Raw genomic sequence first — 22,565 nt, forward strand, 5'->3', positions numbered from 1 at the left:
GAAATAGATGGATTTTCTTAAAGTAAAATATACAGCAATGCTTATGAACATACACCAATTCTTACCTGGTGGGCCAGGAGGACCTTGCTCTCCAGGGTACCCAAAACCTTGGCTCCCCTTTGCCCCATTTATTCCCGGTAAGCCTGCAGTATCAAAGATGAGAATAAGTTAGTTTTTCCTATAAAATCACTGTCTCCTAGATTGTTTCTTTCAAAGCTGTTAATACACACATCAGAAGGAAAAAATACATCTTTTTAAAATAGCTTGCCACCTATTTATTATTAGAAATGGGAAACAATTTTTGAAGCAAACTTTCTAAAATTATCAGTGACCCAGAAATAATTATTAGGGATTAAATATTAAGAAAAAAAATGGTTTGGGGATTTTTAGCCCTTTCTGTTAATCATACATGTTATTTTATTACTTTAATGAAACATCTATATCATTCATGGAAAATTAAAACAGAAGAATTATCAACCGACATTTCATGTAAACATTCAAAGGCAAAAAGAAGTAAGTTGTTATAGGTTGTTAGGAAATTTGGTCACAAAACATAATTTTTCCTATAATAGAAAAATAAATTGAATAATTTTTATAACAAATTACTGAATTCAAAATATAGAAAATGGCATTAAACTCAAGTAAAATTTCTAAGTCCATTTTCAACATTTTCTAATTTTAACTTCACATGCTTCATTAATTTTGACCCATCTCTCTCTACTTGCAAATGTTGCTTCAAGAAAATAGAATAAGTGTTTTCTAACTCAGTTAATAAATTATTTAAAGACTAAGGAGTTTACAAAAAATTTTGTCATCATGAAAACAACAATAAATTATTTTCTAATAAATAAATTTAGGGTGTGGATACAAAAAAATACCTTTCTTGGTCATTTGCTTATGCACTCAAATTAAGTACCTTTCAATCCTCTGGCACCTGGGTGTCCAGGAGCGCCTGTTAGTCCAGGAGCACCGTCTCTTCCTGGCAAACCAGGAACTCCTCGGGGACCTTCTGGGCCTACAGGACCAGGAGGCCCAGGAGTTCCAGGGGAACCATGTTGGGACTGGCAACGATCACAATTTCGAATTCGTCCACTCTGAAGTAAGACTGGTAGCTGAGCTTAAAAACAAAGGACCCCCTTGATGTTTAAATGTAAATGAAAATTAACAATATCCCTAATACTTTTTTTAAAATTCATAGATGTGTATCTTTTGAACAATAATTCACTTCTAGGAATTTAATTAAATAAATAGTCATTGCTCAGTGCAATTTCATTGTATCAGCTGCTTAAAACAGGAAAAAATGTAAAAAGTGCCCTGGAGAAAATTTTGGTGAATTATAAACATCCACATTTATGAATTAAATTATCACAATTATGTCAGGAAATTTATTAATGATGAAATGATTAATTGCTTTATTAAAATATTATAAAAGAGTATGTTTAATATTTTACCTTAATTACAAAAATATTAATCTAGGAAAACAGACAGGGGTTCTTTATTTTCTTTTTTATCTTACTTATATCTTTTATAATTTCTACCAAAAATTTTGTTTTACTTTTATAATTTGAAAAACTCTCTGGAGACTTACCTCTTAATACGTCAGTGCAAACTTGTCGAATAAACTGTTCTGAAAATTCTCTTCCCTGCATCAGATTATTATGGGTTATAACATGTATATACCAAGTAGAAAGCAATGTAAACTATGAAAGAAAGTAGAATACATACAGGCTTCCCATCCAATCCTGGAGGTCCCTGAGGACCTGTTTCCCCAGGTTGTCCCTGGGGACCCATAGGCCCCATCAAGCCATCCATCCCAGATTCTCCCTTTGGTCCAATGGCACCTCTGACACCAGGTTCTCCCTTTTCACCTTTCTAAAAGCAAAAGAAATCCTCAAGAGTTCTATTTAAATATTTCAGGAGGTATAACTGCATCTTAAAAATCCTCAATGTTATGGATATAAATATATAACATATATGTATTATATAGAAAACAGCTGGGCATCACTGTTATTAATCAGGAGGGAAATTTTATATCACATTAAACTGTCAGCCATCCATCCAACACTACAAATATCCACTTTCTTCAGTGTATTATGTAGGCAATATGCACAGTGCCAGAGACACAACAATGAATGTAACCCAGTCCTGTTCCCAAGGAGTTTTAATTCTTGTGAGACAGGCATATACAAAAACACATAATATTGTTCATTGAAAAGTATGCAGGAAAAAATAAGCTCTTAATCTAAAAGAACCAATAATATTGACAAATGCATAATATTTCATCTGTAACTGAATGAATTTACATATCCTGAAAGTCACTATTTAGGAACCACTGAAGAACATAAAAGACAATCTCTGCTTGTGATATCAATCACTAGATTCATACAATGATGAAAGGCAATAAGAAGTGAAAAGAGGGAGCATACTATATAAAGAAACATACCTCTCCTTTTGCACCATGAGGACCTTGAATTCCCTTTGAAAATTAACAGGAAAAAAAGCTATAACAAATGTGCAAGCTACAGTACTAGTCATATGGTATGCACCACTTACCACACAGTTAATCAGTTTAATTCTTACTTTGAAAAATATTGATACAATTAGGGTCAGAATTACACATATAAGAGATCTTTTTTTGCCTTTTTGAAAGGAGGCTAATGACTAGGCAATATGCTAACTAGATATATAAAAATGTTAATCTATATAACTGTATCATTCTTAAGATATGAATATTTTTATATGCTACAGGCCAAATATGTAGATTAGAATGGGATTTTATCTGAATTCTATTTACATGTAAAAATAATAATAGTAATAAATTTTATGCTGACATTTAATAGAAAATATATTTCTATTTTAATGAAAATTAAAATTCAGATAAGGTATATCAGTGATGAAAAGGAGCATTGTATTTTCCCAGTCATGGGGTTAAAGTTAAATTTGATTGCATATTACTGATAAAAAGATGAGTTAAAGAAAAGAAAATACTAAAAGTGATTAATAGGGAAGAAAATACCTTTTTTCCCCTTAGTGAATCAAACAATGGGGAGCCCATACATGAAACTCACTCATTAAGCTAAGGATACATGTGATGGCTATATTAAATTAATTTTTACTTATTTTTCACATATATTTATTCCAATGATATAATATAGGTAATAAGAACTTTCAGTAAAGGCATTAAAATTTTCATTTTTAAATTCATCACACAGACTCTAAAATCTGAGTGAAGATAGATGAAAAAATGAAGACTACGCTAAGTGAAATAAAGGAAAATGCACAGGGAACCCACAGTGATAGGAAGGAAACTGGGACTCAAACCAATGGAGTGGACCAGAACAAAGAAAGAAACAACCAAACACAAAAGAATGAAGAAACAAAAATTCAAAAAAATGAGAAGAGGCTTAGGAACCTCATGTCATAAAGATGTAGAAGTCATAAAGATTAGGACATCTTTAAACGTTCCAGCATCTAACCCACAGGGGTACCAGAAGTAGAAGATGAAGAGCAACAAGTGGAAAAATTATTTGAGCAAATAATAAAGCAGAAGTTCCCCAATCCAGCAAAAGAAATAGACTTCCAGGAAGTCCAGGAAGCTCAAAGAGTCCCAAAGAAGATGGACCCAAGGGGAACCCATGGACCCATCTAAAATCACCCAATATCAGTTTAAAAAAAGAGGTGTGTTTTTCACAGACACAGATAGGATTTCATTATTCAATTTTAAAATAAAAAATTGATGTTCTTCAATTCAATATAAAATTTAATATATAACATCCCACACAATGAATTTTGAACTTGAGAATTTATTTTTATTTATTTCTTGGTTCCTTAAATATGGATATTCAAATTAGACAAAAGGAAAAAGTTGTAAAATCAGTATATGTCACAAAAAAGGTAGCTTGTCAAATTAAAGTGTGAGCATAAAAACACTAACTTAGTTTTCATATAAAAATCTTAGGAAAACTCTCTCTGTAAATATTGAGAATTCTGGAGAAATGCACAGCATTCCCTACCAGATATAATCCTACAATGGAGCCGGTGTAAGAGGAAAGATAAAGTAGTTAAATTCTCAGGACTAGAACTGAATTAGAGCTGAAACTGAAAACAGCTGGCTGTCATCTGAGAATCCAGTAAGATGATTTCATGAAACATTCACTTGAACTCCATTTACAACATGAAGGCCAAAAAATTACACATGTCCAGCACTCAGTAGGGTGACAGGTAACTAAGACTTTGTTTACTGAAAGAGTTTGGGTAGACCATCCAGCTGCTGAAAAGCAGCAACTGTCCTGGCCCTGGGGGTCCTCCAGTCAGCTCAGTCCCTGGAGGTGGGAAATGCAGCTTTCAATAGATCTATAGCAGAAGCTTTCTAGGGAATCCAAACATTAGGGAGGAGACTTGCAATTCTCCTTAAGAAGTAAGAACAAAACCAGTTAAGGGAAGCTTGGAGAGAGTGTCATCTGTAAGCCAGTAAGATAGGCTCAAATTCCAAAGGAAGTGTCCTTCTTTTTAGAGAATTACTGTGAGTAACAATTTCTGGTGAAAGGCTTGCACTAGGAAGATTGAATGAATGAAGCAGTGAAGGTCCTCCTCGGGGAAGAACTGTGTACAGATATTGTGTGATTAACTTAAGGAAACTGAGAGGTCAGTGTGTGTTGCCAGAGAGGGAAACAGGGCGAGTTGGTAATGTCACCAACTGGATTTGAGTCAAGTGGAAGAACACTAATTAAAGGACATTTTTCAGGGAAACTCAAATCTAGTTCTCCTCTTAGATACCTTGGTGCTTACTGTTAGCTTCTGAATTCTCAATGCTTCTTAAATATCTGGCACTCACCTTCTAGCCCATGTTACAGACAACCCTGCAGCCATATGCTTTTAAGGATGCTCCCCATGGACTTGCGGATTTCTCCAAGTAAAGGACGCAGAGACCCTCGTCCTTCGAGACATCACTGTAGTTTCATCTACACATCTCCATTCCTGGTGTAGTTTACTGAATCTTTCTTCTACCCACATGCAAAAGAGGCCCACCCTGGGGGAGGACTTATAGGCACAGCTTGCCCTTTAAACACGAACCAAGTTGGAACTAAGCTGAGCTGGAGGTAGTGCAACAGGACACATACTTTACTCTGTGCAGTTTGGCTCTGACTGAACTTATGTGCCAGATGGTTATCTCACTGAAACACTGCTCAATGAGGAGATTTTAGTCAGGGAAGAAGAAAAATAATCTTATTATATATCTGTTTCATAGCACAGTGGCTCAAGATAGGATTTCAATAAGTCTCTGGCATAGTGATTTATATCTCTGAGAAAACTACAAGAAAACAAGTACATTCCTCCACTACACATGGCCTTGACTGTTCATATTGTGAGAAGAAAATCAAGATTAAACAGTAGGTATGGAGGTGCTGTCACTGAATGGCTGTCTTTGACCAACAAACACTTCTAAAATGGGTGGCATTGTCCACCTTCAGCCATTTACATGCCAGAAAAAAGCATTGAAAAGCAAGATTCACAGACACCAATAGAAATGGGATTAGAAAATAAACAAAAAACGATTAAAGCTAAACATAATATCACCATCACCTAGCACTTTTATCCTTGTGTGATTAAAATGTGCAGTGCATTGACCCTCCTATTTTTATTTGCACGTACCTCTCCCTCAGCATTGTCCAATTATATTATCTCTTATTACATTTTCCATCAAAGAAAAAAAAGGTACCTGTTGCCCTGGAATTCCTGGTCTTCCATTCTCTCCCCTTTGACCCTTTAAAATTTTTTAAATATTATTAGTTTCCACACATATGATGCAATCACATATACACCACAAACTGTGTATTATCCTATAGTCTAGAAGAAATGTCCCAAAAGCAGTACTGCAAATAGTAAAATGATGTAAGATATGGGGTAGTTAGTCTCTCAAAGCAAAAAAAAGTGAGAGGAAAATTAACCTAATCTTATAGTTAAAATAGATAGAGACAAGGCATAAACTTTGGGAGAACATGTAAATAATTTTAGATAGTTGAGAATGTATCTAAAGTGGACCATGAGTCCACATTAACAGCCTGAAAGTACTTTAAAAATTAAATGGCTGTGGACATTTTGTTAATTTAAATGACATAATTATGTTCAGTGTTGATTATACACATTTGAGGACAATAAATCCTCTTTAAAGGAATTTTTAAAAATTAAAAATATACTACAAAAATATGAGTGAAGATATTTAAATAAGAACAAATAAGAAAAGAGAAAAATTAGTAAATATATAAACACATTTGTCCAGTCAATAAATATTTTTGGATATCCACTATATAAAAGACATTGTACTAGACCATGAAGTACTACTTCATTCCTAGGATGAACAAGATAATTAGCAGTTTCTAGGAAAACATATGCCTTGATAATGTAATCAAAGATCTAGTGACTAAAATATTAAATCACTTTTCCATAGTGATTTGTTCATTTTCTTACATAAGTGAATTCCCAGTATTTATTGAGAAGCACCTGTTTGCTGGACCTTGGGGACGCTAAAACAAAGATATTGGGTTGGCCAAAAAGTTCATTTGTTTTTTTTTCCCATAAGATGGCTCTAGTAGTGCTTAGTTGTCTTTAACTTCCTTTGAAACAATCTGTTGGATTGGATTGTGACAGTTGTCATATCAGCATGCATTTAAAAAAACTTATCAAAATTGGTGAATTTTTGTGTAGCCATTTTAATGTTGAAAATGGAAGAAAATACATAACATTTGTCATATTATGCTTTATTATTTCAAAAAAGGTAAAAACACAACTGAAATGCAAAAAAAAAATTGCAGTGTATGGAGAAGGTGCTGTGACTGATTGAACATAGTCAAAAGTAGTCTGTAAAGTTTCATGCTGGAGATTTCTTGCTGGATGATGTTCCACAGTCAGGTAGACCAATTGAAGTTGATAGCAATCAAATCAAGACATTAATTGAGAACAATCAACATTATATTGTGCAGGAGGCAGCTGATATACTACCCAAATCAACAAAGTTATTGGTGAAAATGAAAAATGTATCTTTTATTTTATGGAAAAAACATACAGACTTTTTGGCCAACCCAGTATCATTATTGCCTTCAAATTGCTTCCTAAGTGGTGGGAAAGATGCAAGTAAATCAAGGATGAAAAATTTTTTAAGTCAAATAATGAAGATACTATCTGACAAATGCACAAAGTATAATTAAACATCTGAAACACGGGAAGGGACATCTTCACAGGACGAGACAGTAGGGAAAATGACTCAACCTTGAGTGCAGCCTTTCGCAACAAGTAAGAGGTAGCCAAAAGAAGAAAAGGCAGGAGTGTGTACCAGGGAGACATACAGGATAAAGGCAAGTATTCCTCTTGGCTAAAGCAACAGTGGATAATAGTGAACAGAGGGGCAAGAGGTAAGACTGAAGAAGATTCAGTCAAACCTGGAAGAACTTCATGGATCAGACTTTATCTTAAACTTTATGGAGCACACTCTGCAATTTTTAAGCAGATAGGTAATTTAGTTATTGCACACTGGAAAAAGTGTGTGGGGGTGGGAGAAAGGGAGTAGACTGGATCCAAATAGGCCACTTAGGAAAATATCACAGTAATCCAGGAGCACTGATAAGTGGGGACAGGAAAGAGAGAACAGCCATGTTCAGGAGACATTTAGATGTAAAACCACATGTGAAGAAACTGGAAGAGACTGGATTTTCAGATGACTTCTAAGACTTTTTTCCCCCTCTCATGTGACTGCATTGTGGTACCAATTACTATTAGAAAGAACTATGGTTAAGAGACGGCTTATGGGGAGAGATGACAAGTTCTGATATGAACTTGTTGAGGGGCACATGATATATCCAAAAGCAATACCAGGAAGGAAATTGGAATATGTGGGCCTGGAGTTCACAGACATTTACTTAAAATTTTTCTCACTCCTAATTTCAAAACTAACTTAGAGGAAGCATGATAATACTTGAATATCTTCATAAAAAATAACTTTTTATGAAAAACAACTATTAGACTCTTACCTTAGTGGATTTTGCCTCTATCAATTATATTGATTTAAAATCTCCTTTTATGCCTCCAAAAATTCTAGAGCTCTCAAAATTCTATCTGTGGAATTTTAAAAAGTATTTTTCTTTTTACATTAAGCTTATTCTACATAAAATTCAGCCATAGTAACTGAGTTTTATAATCTTAAAAACATTGTAAAAGTTCTGTCTGGACATTGAATTTGTAATTCATGGTTGGAAAAATCTTCCATTTCTAAAACTTAACAGATTGAAAGGCCAGCAGATATAACTTATTCCAGAGAAGTATATCATTGAGTCTACTAGGGACATCCTATCCATGGGTCAGTTGTCCAGTTAGGGGGAAAAAAAAACATTTCAACAGCCACTTAAATTGAGGTGAGAATGTCCCTGTCTTCCATAGTAGTTGCACGGTTCTTCTCCTTGCCTTTGTTGCTAAGACACCCAAACAAAAGGCCCTTCTAAATCACCACAGATTTCCTCAGTTTGATATAATTTCCTGTTTAATTCTCCTATCTATTAAATATATTTTTATATTTGATATTAATGATTGCTTATCAAATTATTTGCACCATAAGCCATTTCAAATTATTTTGAAACATATATACTATAAATATATCAATATATATTAAAAGTATATAATAAAATCTCTTCTTTATTTTGTTGAATCACTTGGTTTCCAAGTTTTCTATAACAGTGAAGTGGTGAAAAATTCTTTTTTAAAAGATTTGTTTTAGAGGAAGGGGAAGGGAGGGAGAAAGAGAGGGAGAGAAACATCAATGTGAGATAAAAATATTGATGGTTGCCTTCTATATGAACCCCAACCAGGGACCATAACCCACAAGCCATGCATGTGCCTGGGAATCGAACTAATGATCTTCTGGTTTTCAGGGCAATGCCCAACCAACTGAGTCACACCAGCCAGAGCAGGTGAAGAATTTTAACGTTAGACTTGATATGGTTGAAAAGTTTAGTAGCAAAAGGAGAAAGCGGGGATTTAACAATTAGGTACTGACGGTTACAGGTGAAAGAACTGGAAAAGCAATATAAGAATTAAGAAGAATAAAGCCCTGATTTTATTGCCAAGCAGGGAGAGAAAAGCCAATAATATACCTGAATGCCTTTTTCACCTTGATTTCCCTTGTCCCCCTGCAAAAATACGTGTATTATAATCTAGTATATTCTGTATTGTTTCAAACAAAAACATTTTTCTTCAGCAAAGAAAATTATATGATCTTATGCAAACTCCACAAGTGCCTTACATATAGAAACTGACTCTAACACAATACTTGGGAAGAGAATAAAATAACATTGTCAAAATAATGTTCTAAATGAACATTTTCTTTTGCTTTCATATTTATAAGAAAATTTACTATTTTTAATTTACCAGGAAGAAAATATTTTATATTGATTGCAATCTGAGGTTAAACAAACAAGGAAGGACTTTTTTTGACAAATGTTATTTTAAGAAATCAAATTGAAAATTTCCATTCACATCATAGTAGCCACAAATTTATAGGAAACAAAATAAATAATGTTGAAATGATATTTTAGATAACATTTGCTTCAAAAGTGAAGTTTTGGGTGGAAAATTACATTTCATGATAATAAGTATCCTAGAATTTCTCAGCTAGAAGAGACATTAGAGACCAACTAATTCAATGTCCTTATTAGTATATATAATGAACCTGCAAATTGGGAAAGGTAAGCAAAGTTGAAGTTGGACACATTTTCCAAATTTCTTTTTTTACATCATCATGTTATCTAAACATAGAGTTTTGTGTTTATAGCAAATAAAATACAGATTTTCTCTTTTTTTTTTCAGATTTTCTTTTATATGCCCAATTTCTGAACAAGGAAATCCTTAAATCTAAATATGTATTCACAGTAGATTTATTTACATTCACTAAGGGTCTAGCACTTAATTGCTGCTATGAAGATAATACCTGTGTCAGTGAGCACTGTCTACTGTGCATGAGAACAAAAGGACAAAGATCACACGGGGCACACTCATTTAGGGGCCAAGTAGACAATACATGAGAGATGGGAAAATGAAACAGAAAACTCGAACAGCAAGGGATATGAAGATGATGATTGATATCATGAAAAGTATAACCAGTCTTACTATCCTGTTTTCACCAAAGGAAAACTTACATATAAGTAGTTGATTAGAAGTGAATTGCATTTCCTAAACAATGCATACCTTTTTTCCTTGAATTCCAGGTAAACCCAAGTATCCTGGTTCTCCCTGGGGGCCCACTGCTCCTTGTTCTCCCTAGGTAAGGCGGAAATTATATAGAGATCATAGCATACCACTGTTTTTATTTCTACATACATCTCATATTTTAAATTGATGCTTAAAAAATTGATTGACATTAGAATTATTACTACAGGAATAATAAAGAATGAAAAGTTTACTGGAGTCCCAATTAAACCTCTTATATATTTTCTTCTAGTTAAGAAGTTCTGATAGCATACTGTATTTTAAAATTTTATAAATATTTAATACTTTTATTATATTTTATAAGTTCAATTAAGTAAATAGTAAAGTAGTAAAAATAATGAACATAGGTATCTTTTTTTCATTTACTAACCACTTTTTCTTTCTCCTTGAAACTGCTCTTTTTCATGCTGCTATTTTAAAACACATTTTATTGTTACAAACTGGTAAGTAAATAGAAGTAAAAATTATTGAAAGTCTCATTACCCACTATTTTTTTGTTATGTATTTTCTCTCTACCTATCACAACCACACATATACAACTTAGTTACTAACGTGCTAATGCATGCATAATTTTCATCTTTTACTTCAACATATTAATATTATGAAGTTCTTTATATACCATTATAGTTTTTTAAAAAAACATAATTTTTAATCACAGGATAGTATTCAACTGTATTGATTTACCATATTTTACTGAATAAAATTCCAATAGTGTTAAACACTGGTTTTTACAATTTTATTTTTATAAATCATATTGGGGTGAACATCTTTTAGTTAAATTGTGTACATGATTATATTTTTTCTTTATACATATGGAATATTATTTTCTTAGAAGTAAATTCTTGAGCTGTTTCAATACAAAAATTATCCTTAAGTTATCTTAAATTTTCTACTTTCCATCATCACATAGGGGGTATTTTTTTTTAACTTGTAAATAAGGAGGTTTTCAGAAAGCATTTAGTGATGATTTATCCACATCTTTTAGTTAAAAATGTAACAGATAGGACATAATCCTGAATGGTCATGGTAGTTTTTGTGTTTTGTTTTGTTTGTTTTGTTTTGTATTTGACCATCAGTCCAAAACTCTGTCACATTAACTAAAGACCACTGTCTTTTATGGAAACTAAGTTTGGTTCTCTTTGCTCACCGTGCCCTCTCCTGAGCTGCTCAATAATTCTCTAGATTTCTAAAAGATGAAAATCTCATTGAAATAAACATAAACCATTTGGTATGGAGGAAACTGGCAAAGGCAGCCACTCTGAAAATAAACAAAGGAACAGCACCATGAACAGGAGCCACACATTCCTGTTTCCAGCCGTGGGAGGGAGTGGTATTCTCTAGACCAGAGAATGTCGATATTAGCACACACCTTTCACCACTTCTAGGAAAACCAAGTCAAAGCATATTTCATGTCTCTACTACCCAAACTATGAGAAAGTATCCAAAAAATAGATATGAAATTAGCTCACATTGGTCATTTCCTTTCATGTACCTTAGCTTTGTGACAAAGGCACTCCCAATTTCAGGTAACTTTCCTTATGGCATACAAATGTCAATTATAATTCTTTGGAAATATTTCCAAATGCATCCAATCATAATTACCTTGAGCCCAGAAGCCCCAGGCATCCCTTGAAGTCCAGGTTCACCTTTGTTCCCCTGTCAATGCATCAAACCATTTGAATTTTTTAAATTCAGTAATAACTTATGTGATATAGACACAGAAATGCCTTAAACATAATTTTCATATTTTCAACTTTCCAATTGTTTGAAACATAGACTCTGCATTAAAAACCATTAACAAAAACTCTTTCATGCAAAGAAATGAGTTTGCACATGAATAAAGCTCTCTAAAAGCATATGTTACGTGCTGTTACGGGCTTGTTATACTGGCAGGTCCAAGTATAAGGGGAGAGAGTCAATCTTTAGGGACCAGAGCTACTTAGCGAGGTCTCCACACTGCACTGACTGAAGTCCTCCTCTTGGTTAAGTTTTTATCTTTGCCTTACTTCACTTTCTCACTATGGCTCACCTTCAGAATGAAACAGAAAGAATGAAACTTAGCTTCAAATGTATAGTGACTTCTTTAAAGAAGTATGAATCAGAAAAATTTTAATTTGTGCTCTTTTTCAAGATTCCAGCACAGTCCTTTCTAACAGACTTGGAGAGCAAGACCTAGCTCACAGCAAAAAATGGAAGACAGGAAAAGAGGATTGCAAATAAAAGAGAGAACATGCCTGCTGACTAACCAGGAGAGACTGTCAAGGGTAGTTCTGGTTTGCAAATATATGTTGATTCCTGAAATCACAACAGACTCAACGTCTGGCCAAGGACCTAATGAGACAGGTCTGTGTGTCACCTGGAAGGGACAGTGAGTGATCTCCCAGAGCCAGCCTGGGTTCACCCATAAGGGAACCAGCCTCGTTTTCAGCTTTTGAAATGTTTTCCAGGCTGCTCATGTTGACAAACATGTGAACCTAATATGTAGATTTAATTAAAGCATTGAGCACATAACAGCATTGTTGAACCATAGAGCAATGGCTCCTTAACATATCTAATTTTACCAGTAATTAAGCTGAAAATCACAGAGCTGATGAGGCTTGCCAAAACTCACAAGACTTGATTCTGTTAATATAACCTAATATAGTTAAACAATGTTTTTAAAAACTGGGACATAGTATGGTAAAGTAGACTTTTTCAATAGCTCTTTTAAAAAGAGGTATTCTCATACAAATTAGAAGTGTTCCAAAGATCTACCACAGAGTTTCAGCCTCATGCCTGACCTTGTGATACAGCTTTTTGCCCCACTGCCAGAGATAAACTGATACAGAAGTCAATAAATTAGGCCCATGGGTTAAATCTAGCCCAACACATGTTTTTGTAAATGAAGTTTAAGGGGCACACAGGTACATCCCACACAGCTGATGTTTGCCCATGCCCGTGTTTGCATTAAAACAGCAGAGCTGAGTAGCTGCAGCAGAGACTATATGGCCCTCAAAGGCTGGCCCTTCACATAGTTCCCAACACTTGCGCTAACTACTACACTACATGCAAAGAAGTTAAAATGTTTCACTGAAAAGATTACATTAAGAGTTATAATTTTAACATTCTGAATCTATTTTTAACAAAATAACCACATAAGTACAAGATGAGAGAAACCAAACTTTATAGTAATTCATGTAAAAAGAACAAACCATGATACTAGAAATAGTCACTTGGCTCCCCAGCCAAATCAACAGAATTTTCAAATGCCACAAACACATTGTTCTAAAGTCTTTTTATTGGAAAATCCAGCAGATTTAATTGACTTCCAGCTCAGTGAGAGCCAACAATATGGAGTGGCTAATTTTAAAAAGCTGATGAAATGTTAGGCTGTATTCTCAGAATTTAGAGCATCCAGCATACCATGGGAGAGTCCACTGTACCTCAAATACTTAAGGGGTATAGAATTCTACATCTTCCTTAAAAATTGACCTTGAAAACTTATGAAGAACCTCTACTTGGCAAGCTCAGTCCCTCAAAGGTTTTATACCGACTCTGCATAGCTCCTGTAGCTGGGACCCACATTGCTCCAGGATCCACAAGAGTTCACCAATGGGGAAAGGGCAGCTACTTTTCCCTCACCACTAGGCTCCCATGACATTTTATCCTGTCCCTTCTCTAATGCTTTGGAAACTAAGAATAGATTGTGTCAGCTAATCATTTAGTATGCCAGGTCTGTTCCCCTGGCACAATGTCTAATTAAAGGTTGAATGCTTCCAAAACTGCAATTCTATCATTTTCTTTTGACAATTTTACCTAGAATATACTCATTAAATGGTTGAGAATAGTTTCCTCAATCTAGCCAGAACATATTTAGTTTCATCTCTAAAAAAATAACAGCAAAAAAAAAAGTTGGCAGCATAGGGTTTTATACACCTAGAAAATGGTCATACTATGGTTCTAAAAGAATTTCACTTGTACCATCTGATCTGACACCCTAAATATATTTGTCAAGCTTGCCTTACTTTTTTTAAATTCTAAAGTTAAGATAATATTCTATCTTACCCATAGTCCTTAGGGAAGAAATGCCTAATAATACTCACTACAAGGCATTTCATAAATAAATATTCCATATACATTCCACTAAGTAAAAATACCAAGAAGAGGGCTGGGAAAATGGCATGAGTATCAGCCATGACTATTCATACTCTAGAACAGATCATTGGGTCTGGCATGGAACTCTATAGAACTCTACATATTCTTCAATGCCCTCTGAGAGTCCAGAAGGCAAGAGGGAGCTGAGTGGTGAAGTTTTCCAGACCTGCCCTGCTTAAACTAGGCCTAATTTACTTTAGTCTGTTTTATATGCAAAGTTTTGGCCTAAGATTATTATTCTTATAAGTGATAGTTCACAGAATTAAAAACTGCATTCAAAATAAAATCAGTGCAGTTAAACTTTTACTGAAATACATAGTTGGTTATTTTGCACACAGTTCTCAATCTTACTGATTTTCTTATATTTACCTTAGATCCTGGATTTCCAGGATGACCTGGTGAGCCAGCACTTCCCGTTGAACCCTACATTTTAATGGGGAATTTAAGAGAAATATAGAGAAAATCATTTTAAAGTATTAAATTCATTTCGAAGTTACACATTCTCATAACAATTGGTCCTCTAAAATATAATACAATATTTGGAAAATGTCCTCACACTCATTCAAATAAAGGATAATAAAGTAAATGTGCAACTTATACAAGATAGCAAGAAGGCCAACAGAGCCCTTAAAATTTTTTTGATCAAAGAACCTACAATAGCACAAATTAATAAAGGGCTAGTAAAACACAGGTGTAAAGAAAAATTTTTTTTTCTATACTCTTGCCTCCTTTTGTCATAAGGGCTAAGAATTAGGTTTCTTTATAGATGCTACCTTTATTGATGTTACTTATAATTGCTATTTTCCTGAACAATCTAACAAATTCTTTGAATATAATAATCTCTCTTCAAGTTACAAAATGGCAATATTTTTAACTAGTCATATCATTCAAAATAAGGCAATGAAAACTAGCCTAGCATATGGACCTGATTTAGCTTTTCTTTTATTTTAAATACTGTCATATATACTAAAAATATCTACTTTCTCTTAAACATGGCAAAGGAAATGTGATGAGCCAAATAAAAATTCAATAATTATCATCAGAAAATATAATCTCAATATGGCCATATTAAAAATATGATGTCATCATTACTATGCTTTGCTGTCAATTTAGGGTGTTATTACAATTATAAAATGTAATATATACTAGTAAAAGTACCATATATGAAATATTAGATATTTGTTTTCTGGTTCATCTATAGTAAGGTCTCTGATCTTTATTTGGGTGGTCAACTTTTTGAGAACCTGAAGAAATCTTGAATCTTCTAGACAAATGGACACAAACATTCTTTTTTTCACACCAGTGGATGGAATTTGTGGGCCCCAGAAGAAGAACTCCTGGTGCACAGTAACAACATTTCAAACACCTGATGGCAATGATATTTACATACAGGTATCCCTGGAGCTCCTTTTTTTCCTAATGGTCCTGGAGGCCCAATTTCTCCCTAAAAATCAAATACAGATCAAATTAAAAGTTGGAAATTATCCATACCTTTCCAGAAATCTCCTACCAAAGCACTACAGAATGAAAACTCAATACCAATCAGCCCAATTTGTTTGTCTTCCCTTCCTCTACTTAAGAAAGCAAAACAAGGCTGGAAACTGAGACATCTAACAGCTTAAAGATTTGGCCTGGGGTCTGTGAAATTATTAAATCAAATATTTTCATTAGGAAACCAGGTGCTACACCTGCCATTCAAGCTGGTAAGGTGCAACAACAGGGTGAAACATCAGAAAATTTTATTTATCAGCATTTAAGAGCTATGATAGTAAAAACAAACCAATGAAAAAGAGGGTACAGAAGAACAGCGTGTAAAGTTCAGCTTCCATAACTGTGGCTCATGAGGTGCTCCAAGGGATTCTCTGAATCCAGAACAACATCACCCTAGAAAGAGTATCCCCTGTGAGAGAGTGCTGGTTTTGTTAGAAGAAGGTAAGGACTTCAGAGATTCCCTCATTTTAATAAAATATGCTCTGGGTTGAGGCTTCAATTCTGAGGATTTGGAACTGTGCAGAAACCTTGTCAGAGGTAGAGATGCAGGAGTCAGAGGGTTGGGGTTGTCTGAGAGAGACACTCAGCTCAGCATGAGAAACTGACTGCCAGACCAGCCATGGAAAGAGGTTGGTCTTCCCAAGGAAGCTACGATGGCACCCAGGCTGCCAGCAGGAGGCAGCTCTCCATGCTCCCATTAGACTGAAAAGACTCCCACCAACTGGATGGAGCAATGAGCTCACAATCAACAAGAAAGAAAGAGGAGGCAGAAGCCACAGAGGGAAAGTCAACACATACTAGAATTGCCAGAAACTGAGTTTAGAACTACATATGAAGTCTTTAAAAAATAAAAAATAAAGCAGAGTCTATTAGGACTGAAATCTGAATAAAATACTATTAAGAATAAAAAGATATTAAGAATTAGAACTAGAAATAAAAACTATGATTGTTTAAACTTTTTTTTAAAATCAGTGGATGGTTTGAACAGCAAATTAGACACAGTAAAGGAAAAATAAGTACATTGGAAAATACACCCCAAAAAACTTACCCAGAATGTAAGACAGAATAAAGAATATGAAAATGAAAAGCTACTTAGAGATACAGAGGACAAAATCAGAAGGAATAAAATATATCTCACTAGAATTCCAAAAAGAAGCAACACAGAAAATGAAATAGTAGTAATTGGAGGTAATGTCTGATGTTTTCTAGTTAACAGAAATAATTCCACAGAGCCAGGAAGCAAAGTGAATGCCCACCAGGATGAATAAAAAGAACTCTAGAAATGTCACAGTGAGTTTCAAGAACACTAAAAACAAATAGAATACCTTAAAAGAATCCCAAGGGAAGGAACAGACTACTTACAAAAGAATGGTGTTTAGAATCAAAGCAGATTTCTCATAGTTAACAACAGAAGCCAGGAGATAAGACATTCCTCAATGTTTTAAGAGAAAATAGTCATCAATCTTCACATGCATGATCTACAAAATTATCTCTCAGAAAGAAGAGTAAAATGATGATATTTGTAATGAAATAAAACTAAAAGTTTATCACCAAGATATCTGAACTAAAGGAACTTCAAAGTAACTTCAGGAGGTAGTAAAGTGACCCCAAATGGAGGTCTGAGAGCACCAGATAGAAACGTAACCAAGTGAAATAGAGGCATGTATAGAAATCCAAACTAATATTACCTGGGTAAAAAAACTAATTTGTAAAGTCAAACTAATAACTTCTGAAATTATATCATATTTGCACAAGTAACTGTCACCATGAATGCAGTGAAAAAGTAACCCATGTGAAGACACATCACCACTTTCCCTTTTAATAAGCAGAACCAGGGCCAAATCTCTCAACTTTCATTAATAATCACCTTTTGTCCCATTAATCCTTGGTTTCCAGGAAATCCTGGGATTCCCTAGAAAGAAAAAAGTATATTTTTAGTAGAGAATAGGTCATAATTAGATTTTTAATGTGTATGTAAATAATGCATAATTTCAAACTCAACCATTTACAGTGTAACACTGCCATTTATAATAATCCAATTTGGACAATAGGAAATTTATGACAGCCCACATTATATGAACATGTACTGATATTTAAAGTATTACATAAATGCTTTCAAAAAAGAGAAGTTATGAGGATATTGACCTTGGGTCTTCTTTCAGACCAGCATAAGGGATAAAATAAGGACATTTCATTTGGATACATTTCTATGTTACTTATCAAGAATAATGCAAATAAAAACTGTGAAATCAAAGAGTTCAGATTTAGTACAGCAGTTCCAAAGGCCCTCGCAGTATCACACCTACAATTAAAACTGGAAGAAACTAAAAAATGTCCTCCAAACTGAGCCTTGAAACACCCAGGAACCTCACTCCTTAGGTAAAATATGGAATATTTCTCCTATGATTCCTTGCTGATAAAATCATAAAGAATAGTTAGACCACCATGTGTGGAGAGACAGAAAAAAAAAAAAAGAGGTCTGCCACAGGGCTCAACCCAAATGTACAAGTCCTCTAGCAAGATTCAGAGGAAATTAATATTGATTTGATAAATTTGAGAATGACTTTATAATACATTTATTGAGAAAGTAATACTAGTCATCTATTCAATGCATTTACCAAAATGATTATTTATCACCCAAAATGTGATGGTTCTAATTATGCTAATTAATTTTCATTTCTTATTAAATTTCCCTAGCTCCTTTCTTGATGATACTTCAGATGAAATAATTAACGTGTGTGCGTACGTGTGTGTGTGTGTGCGTGCATGCACATTCACATTCACAACCTGGCAGGAAAGGGAATCCGAAACACAAATCAGTATTTCCATCAAAGCCCTCAGCATCATCAGGGCCTACAAAGAATAGCCGTGCTCTAGTCAATAAATCTGGGCAACAGGTAGAGATGCCACAATCAGTGAGATCAAATATCTTCTATTACAAGGAGAGTGCCATTATTTTGATTTTCACATCTTGACTTTATTAATATAATACTGCTCAGCGTGTTAGCCATAATTAGAGTGCAAGACAGGAGCACATAGTTCTAGTTTTAAAATCCACTTGAATCATAAATTATAATTCAGTTTTATTCCATTTGGCTCAATTCAGTTGCCAGGGCTCCATGACCTTTACAGAGAACAAAAGTTGCATGTAAGCAATGACTATCAACAGGAGTGTGCAGTCCAGTTGAAAACACAAGCCTTTATAACTATATTAATTAGATAAAAATATAATACAGTATTAAATTTTAAAGTAACTATAAAACGTGAATATGGGACACCCTATAAGCACTCTAAAACATAAAGCAAAAGTAAACTGAGTTTTGAGTATTAAAAGGTAGAATAAATTTTAAAAAAACATAAAAAAATAAAAAGTAGCCCTGGCTTGCGTAGCTCAGTGGATTGAGCGTGGGCTGTGAACCAAAGTGTCGCAGGTTCGATTCCCAGTCAGGGTATGTGCCTGGGTTGCAGGCCATGACCCCCAGCAACCACACATTGATGTTTCTCTCTCTCTTTCTCCCTCCCTTCCCTCTCTAAAAATAAATAAATATTTTTAAAAAGTAGAATAACATAAACTGTATCCTTATAGGCAGAAAATGTATACTCTCAAAGCAATCAATTAAGATCAATATTGTTCAGAATAAAGGCCCCATTTCAATAGACCACAGTTCAGTATGAAACCACCTATACCCATGCCCCACTCAAATACATTACACACACAAACTCATCAATTTGGATCAAGTTCTGGGTTCAAATTAAATCTCCTTATAAAATCTTATCAAGGTGGCCACACACTATTCTATGCCAAACCTGATACAGCTGTGTCAATGCAGTGTCCCTTGGCCCTAAGAATACCTGATGGTCAATTACCTGTGACACAATCAGACCTGAAAAGCTGAAACGTTTGCTGCACAGAGTCCTTTATTACTTAGGATTTCATCACTCTTCAAGTGTCTACGCCCTTCACAATCTATGATGTTAGTGGGAAATAGTTACAGCTATCCTGACTCTACTCCCCTTCCTAAAGCCAATCCTGGCGTCAGCACAGCTACATCTGCGCTCAGGAAAAAGGGAGTTAGACCCAGGTAACCCTGAGCAGCAACCTGGCTCCCACCTCCCAGAAACCCGAGAGCCTCACATTCACTCCCTGGATCCAATTTGACACCCTTCTGTCTGAGTAATTCTAATACTGAGCTTGGTATGTATTAGGATATAGCTGCAAATCTTACATTATTTCAACATATCAGGTATTGAGAGTATTTGGGGGGGGGAATTCCAGATTAGAAAACAATAAAAGGGTTCTTTTTCCTATTGTCCTTCCTCTTAAATTAGTAAACATTAAAATATATTTCATAGATTTTAAAAAATGTCATATCTATGTCCACCTATACCAAGAATTACTAAATACTTATTTTACAAATAATAAGCCAAAAATATATAAAACTACAAAATATGAAAAACAAAATGTAAAACTAATTTATAAAAGCAACTCTGGGCCAAACTAATATAATATCATGAGCATGTATAGAATAAAACTGTTGAGAGGTTAACCAGAAGAACTGGAATCACTCAGAGCTATATTAGTTAATAAAATCCCCCTACATAATATTTTCCTGGGCGCCCACTACATTTATTGAGATTGACTAAATTTTGCCAATTTTACATTAGCAAAAATATCATTCAAAACCATTTGAAAGTTATAAGTTTATTGGCCCAGTAGTATTTAGTAACAATTACTTCATAGAGCAAATGTTTTTCTAAGCTAACTCTTTTATATTTCACTTTAAGCTTGTGTGGTTTTGGGTTCAAGCAACTGTGAAACATATAAGTAAAGACAGAAACAAGTATTTTAATTGGTAAGAGCAAAGGGACACATTTCTTCCATTTCTGTGATTTCAGTTTGGGTTTGAGGAAGAGCAGAGAGTCAACTAGAAATTCCTGCACAATACTGTGCTGAAAAATACTGGCATACAAAAAAATGTTCTAGAAGCTTCTAACCATTAAACCATAGCTGTATAACAAAAAAGTCATAAAACATAGACGTACATAATTTAGAATAAAGTGTTTGGTTCCTATTTCTTAGAGACTACTTTATAATGAAAGAAATACATCCATGGTCATTACTTAGAAAAGACAAACTATTACTTTATCCTTTCCCACACACACAATGAATACATCTTATCTTACCTCTGAAATTAAAGCATCTTGAATCAAACCCACTTTTGAATAATGCAATTTTTTCAAAGTACTAAAAACACATCTAACCCATTAATGCTTTTTTAAATCAAAATTTTCAACCTTTCTATGTAGTAGTAGATACTTAATATTAACAAATACTTAATATTTGTTTATTCCCAAAGATTCAATGAAAGAAGAATTTGTGTTGAAAGTATTACTAGTTTACAAAGATCACAATGATTATTATTAATAATGAACATAGAAGTAGTGTGAAACAGTTAAAAGTTTAGACTCTGGAGTCAGCCAGTCCAGTATGAAGTGGAAAATTGACTCCAGGCAAGTTACTTAAACTATGAAATCTCAGTATTTTAGACCTGGGGAAAATAACAGAACCTACTTTGTTGAGTAGATATCTTCTACCAATGAACTCTCCCAAGTGCTTAGCTCCGTGCTGGCACCACAATGACTGGATTTTCATGACTGTGTTTTCAGAGCTCTTCCCTGACTTTTGAAAGTTACAGTAGATGAGTAAATTCTCTTCAGTCTCAATTTTTTTCTTTTTCTCCCTTTAGTCGTTTTTTGTTTTGTCTTTCTACCTTACCTTTTTCTACAGTCAATTCCTAGTTTCCTTTGTATGAAAGATGACTCTGGCAATCTAATATGTCCACCAGGGGGCGCCAACATGCTGGCATTGCCCATTCATTACCTTTTTCATGTTTGGCTTAAATTTAAAAAATAATAATACAATTATTTTTGCTTTTTAAACATTTTAGATATATTTAATCATTTTTATTTAAAAAATTACCAAAGGTTTCAAATATATTTGCAGGTAAACTCTACATTGTTTTTAATCTACTTTTTAAAAAAAATTCCACACTGACAGCTCATTATGAATATGTACAAATGATTACTTGTGTGGTATGGTAACTCCAAAAAGTAAATCACAGCCCTAGATGCCAGACCTTAAAGAAACCAATACACAAGTACTCCCAAAAAACTTTAAATAAGGAAATAACCAGTTTTACTATATTCCCTTTCATCTTTAAGTCAAAAAACAGTAACCTAAGTAATATTGGATAACTTTATTCTCCCTCGACTACAGACCAGGACCCACATGGGACTGGACTGAAATTACCCAAAGATAAATAATTTCCACAAAAGATTTTTAGGTAAATATGTTTGGGCCCCTCACAGTAGAAAATGCCTCCTGTTTGGCACGAGTTACATAAAGACACAAGGGATGGCACAGGAAGGAAAAGCCATCTGGGAGCACTTTGCAAAGTTACTTCATGTTCGTGGCATTTCTCTACCTAACCTTAAGGCATATATACATTTTTTTTGAAGCCAAGAAGATATTCTACATGATTTGCAATGATTTTTCAAGACAAGATTTAAAATGGCAAGTATTTACCAAATTAAAACTACACACCAGAAAACGCAGAAGGTAGAGGAGGACAGGAATGAAGAGCCCAGGGACAGCCTGCACTGCCACATTAAGGGAAATTCGCAGAACT

The 22,565-nt window shown here is 34.2% G+C and overlaps 1 protein-coding gene across 7 annotated transcripts in view; it reads right to left on the minus strand.

Moving 5' to 3' along the window:
- COL21A1 (collagen type XXI alpha 1 chain) overlaps window positions 1-22,565 on the minus strand; it is a 174,898-nt gene that overhangs the window by 2,550 nt on the left and 149,783 nt on the right. For 4 of the 7 annotated variants that reach the window (XM_036024260.1, XM_036024265.1, XM_036024259.1 and 1 more), the window contains 12 exons: window positions 17,744-17,788; window positions 15,776-15,829; window positions 14,755-14,808; window positions 11,854-11,907; window positions 10,231-10,302; window positions 9,141-9,176; window positions 5,720-5,764; window positions 2,444-2,476; window positions 1,726-1,872; window positions 1,589-1,643; window positions 917-1,117; window positions 66-143 (listed from right to left, as the gene is read on the minus strand). In XM_036024260.1, coding sequence (XP_035880153.1) covers window positions 66-143; window positions 917-1,117; window positions 1,589-1,643; window positions 1,726-1,872; window positions 2,444-2,476; window positions 5,720-5,764; window positions 9,141-9,176; window positions 10,231-10,302; window positions 11,854-11,907; window positions 14,755-14,808; window positions 15,776-15,829; window positions 17,744-17,788 — 874 coding nt within the window. The remainder of the gene's footprint in view (window positions 1-65; window positions 144-916; window positions 1,118-1,588; window positions 1,644-1,725; window positions 1,873-2,443; window positions 2,477-5,719; window positions 5,765-9,140; window positions 9,177-10,230; window positions 10,303-11,853; window positions 11,908-14,754; window positions 14,809-15,775; window positions 15,830-17,743; window positions 17,789-22,565) is intronic. The other 3 variants (XM_036024262.1, XM_036024261.1, XM_036024263.1) reach the window with 3 other exon arrangements.

The sequence above is a fragment of the Phyllostomus discolor genome, chromosome 4 (genome assembly GCF_004126475.2).
Source record: "Phyllostomus discolor isolate MPI-MPIP mPhyDis1 chromosome 4, mPhyDis1.pri.v3, whole genome shotgun sequence".
Lineage (NCBI taxonomy): Eukaryota > Metazoa > Chordata > Mammalia > Chiroptera > Phyllostomidae > Phyllostomus > Phyllostomus discolor.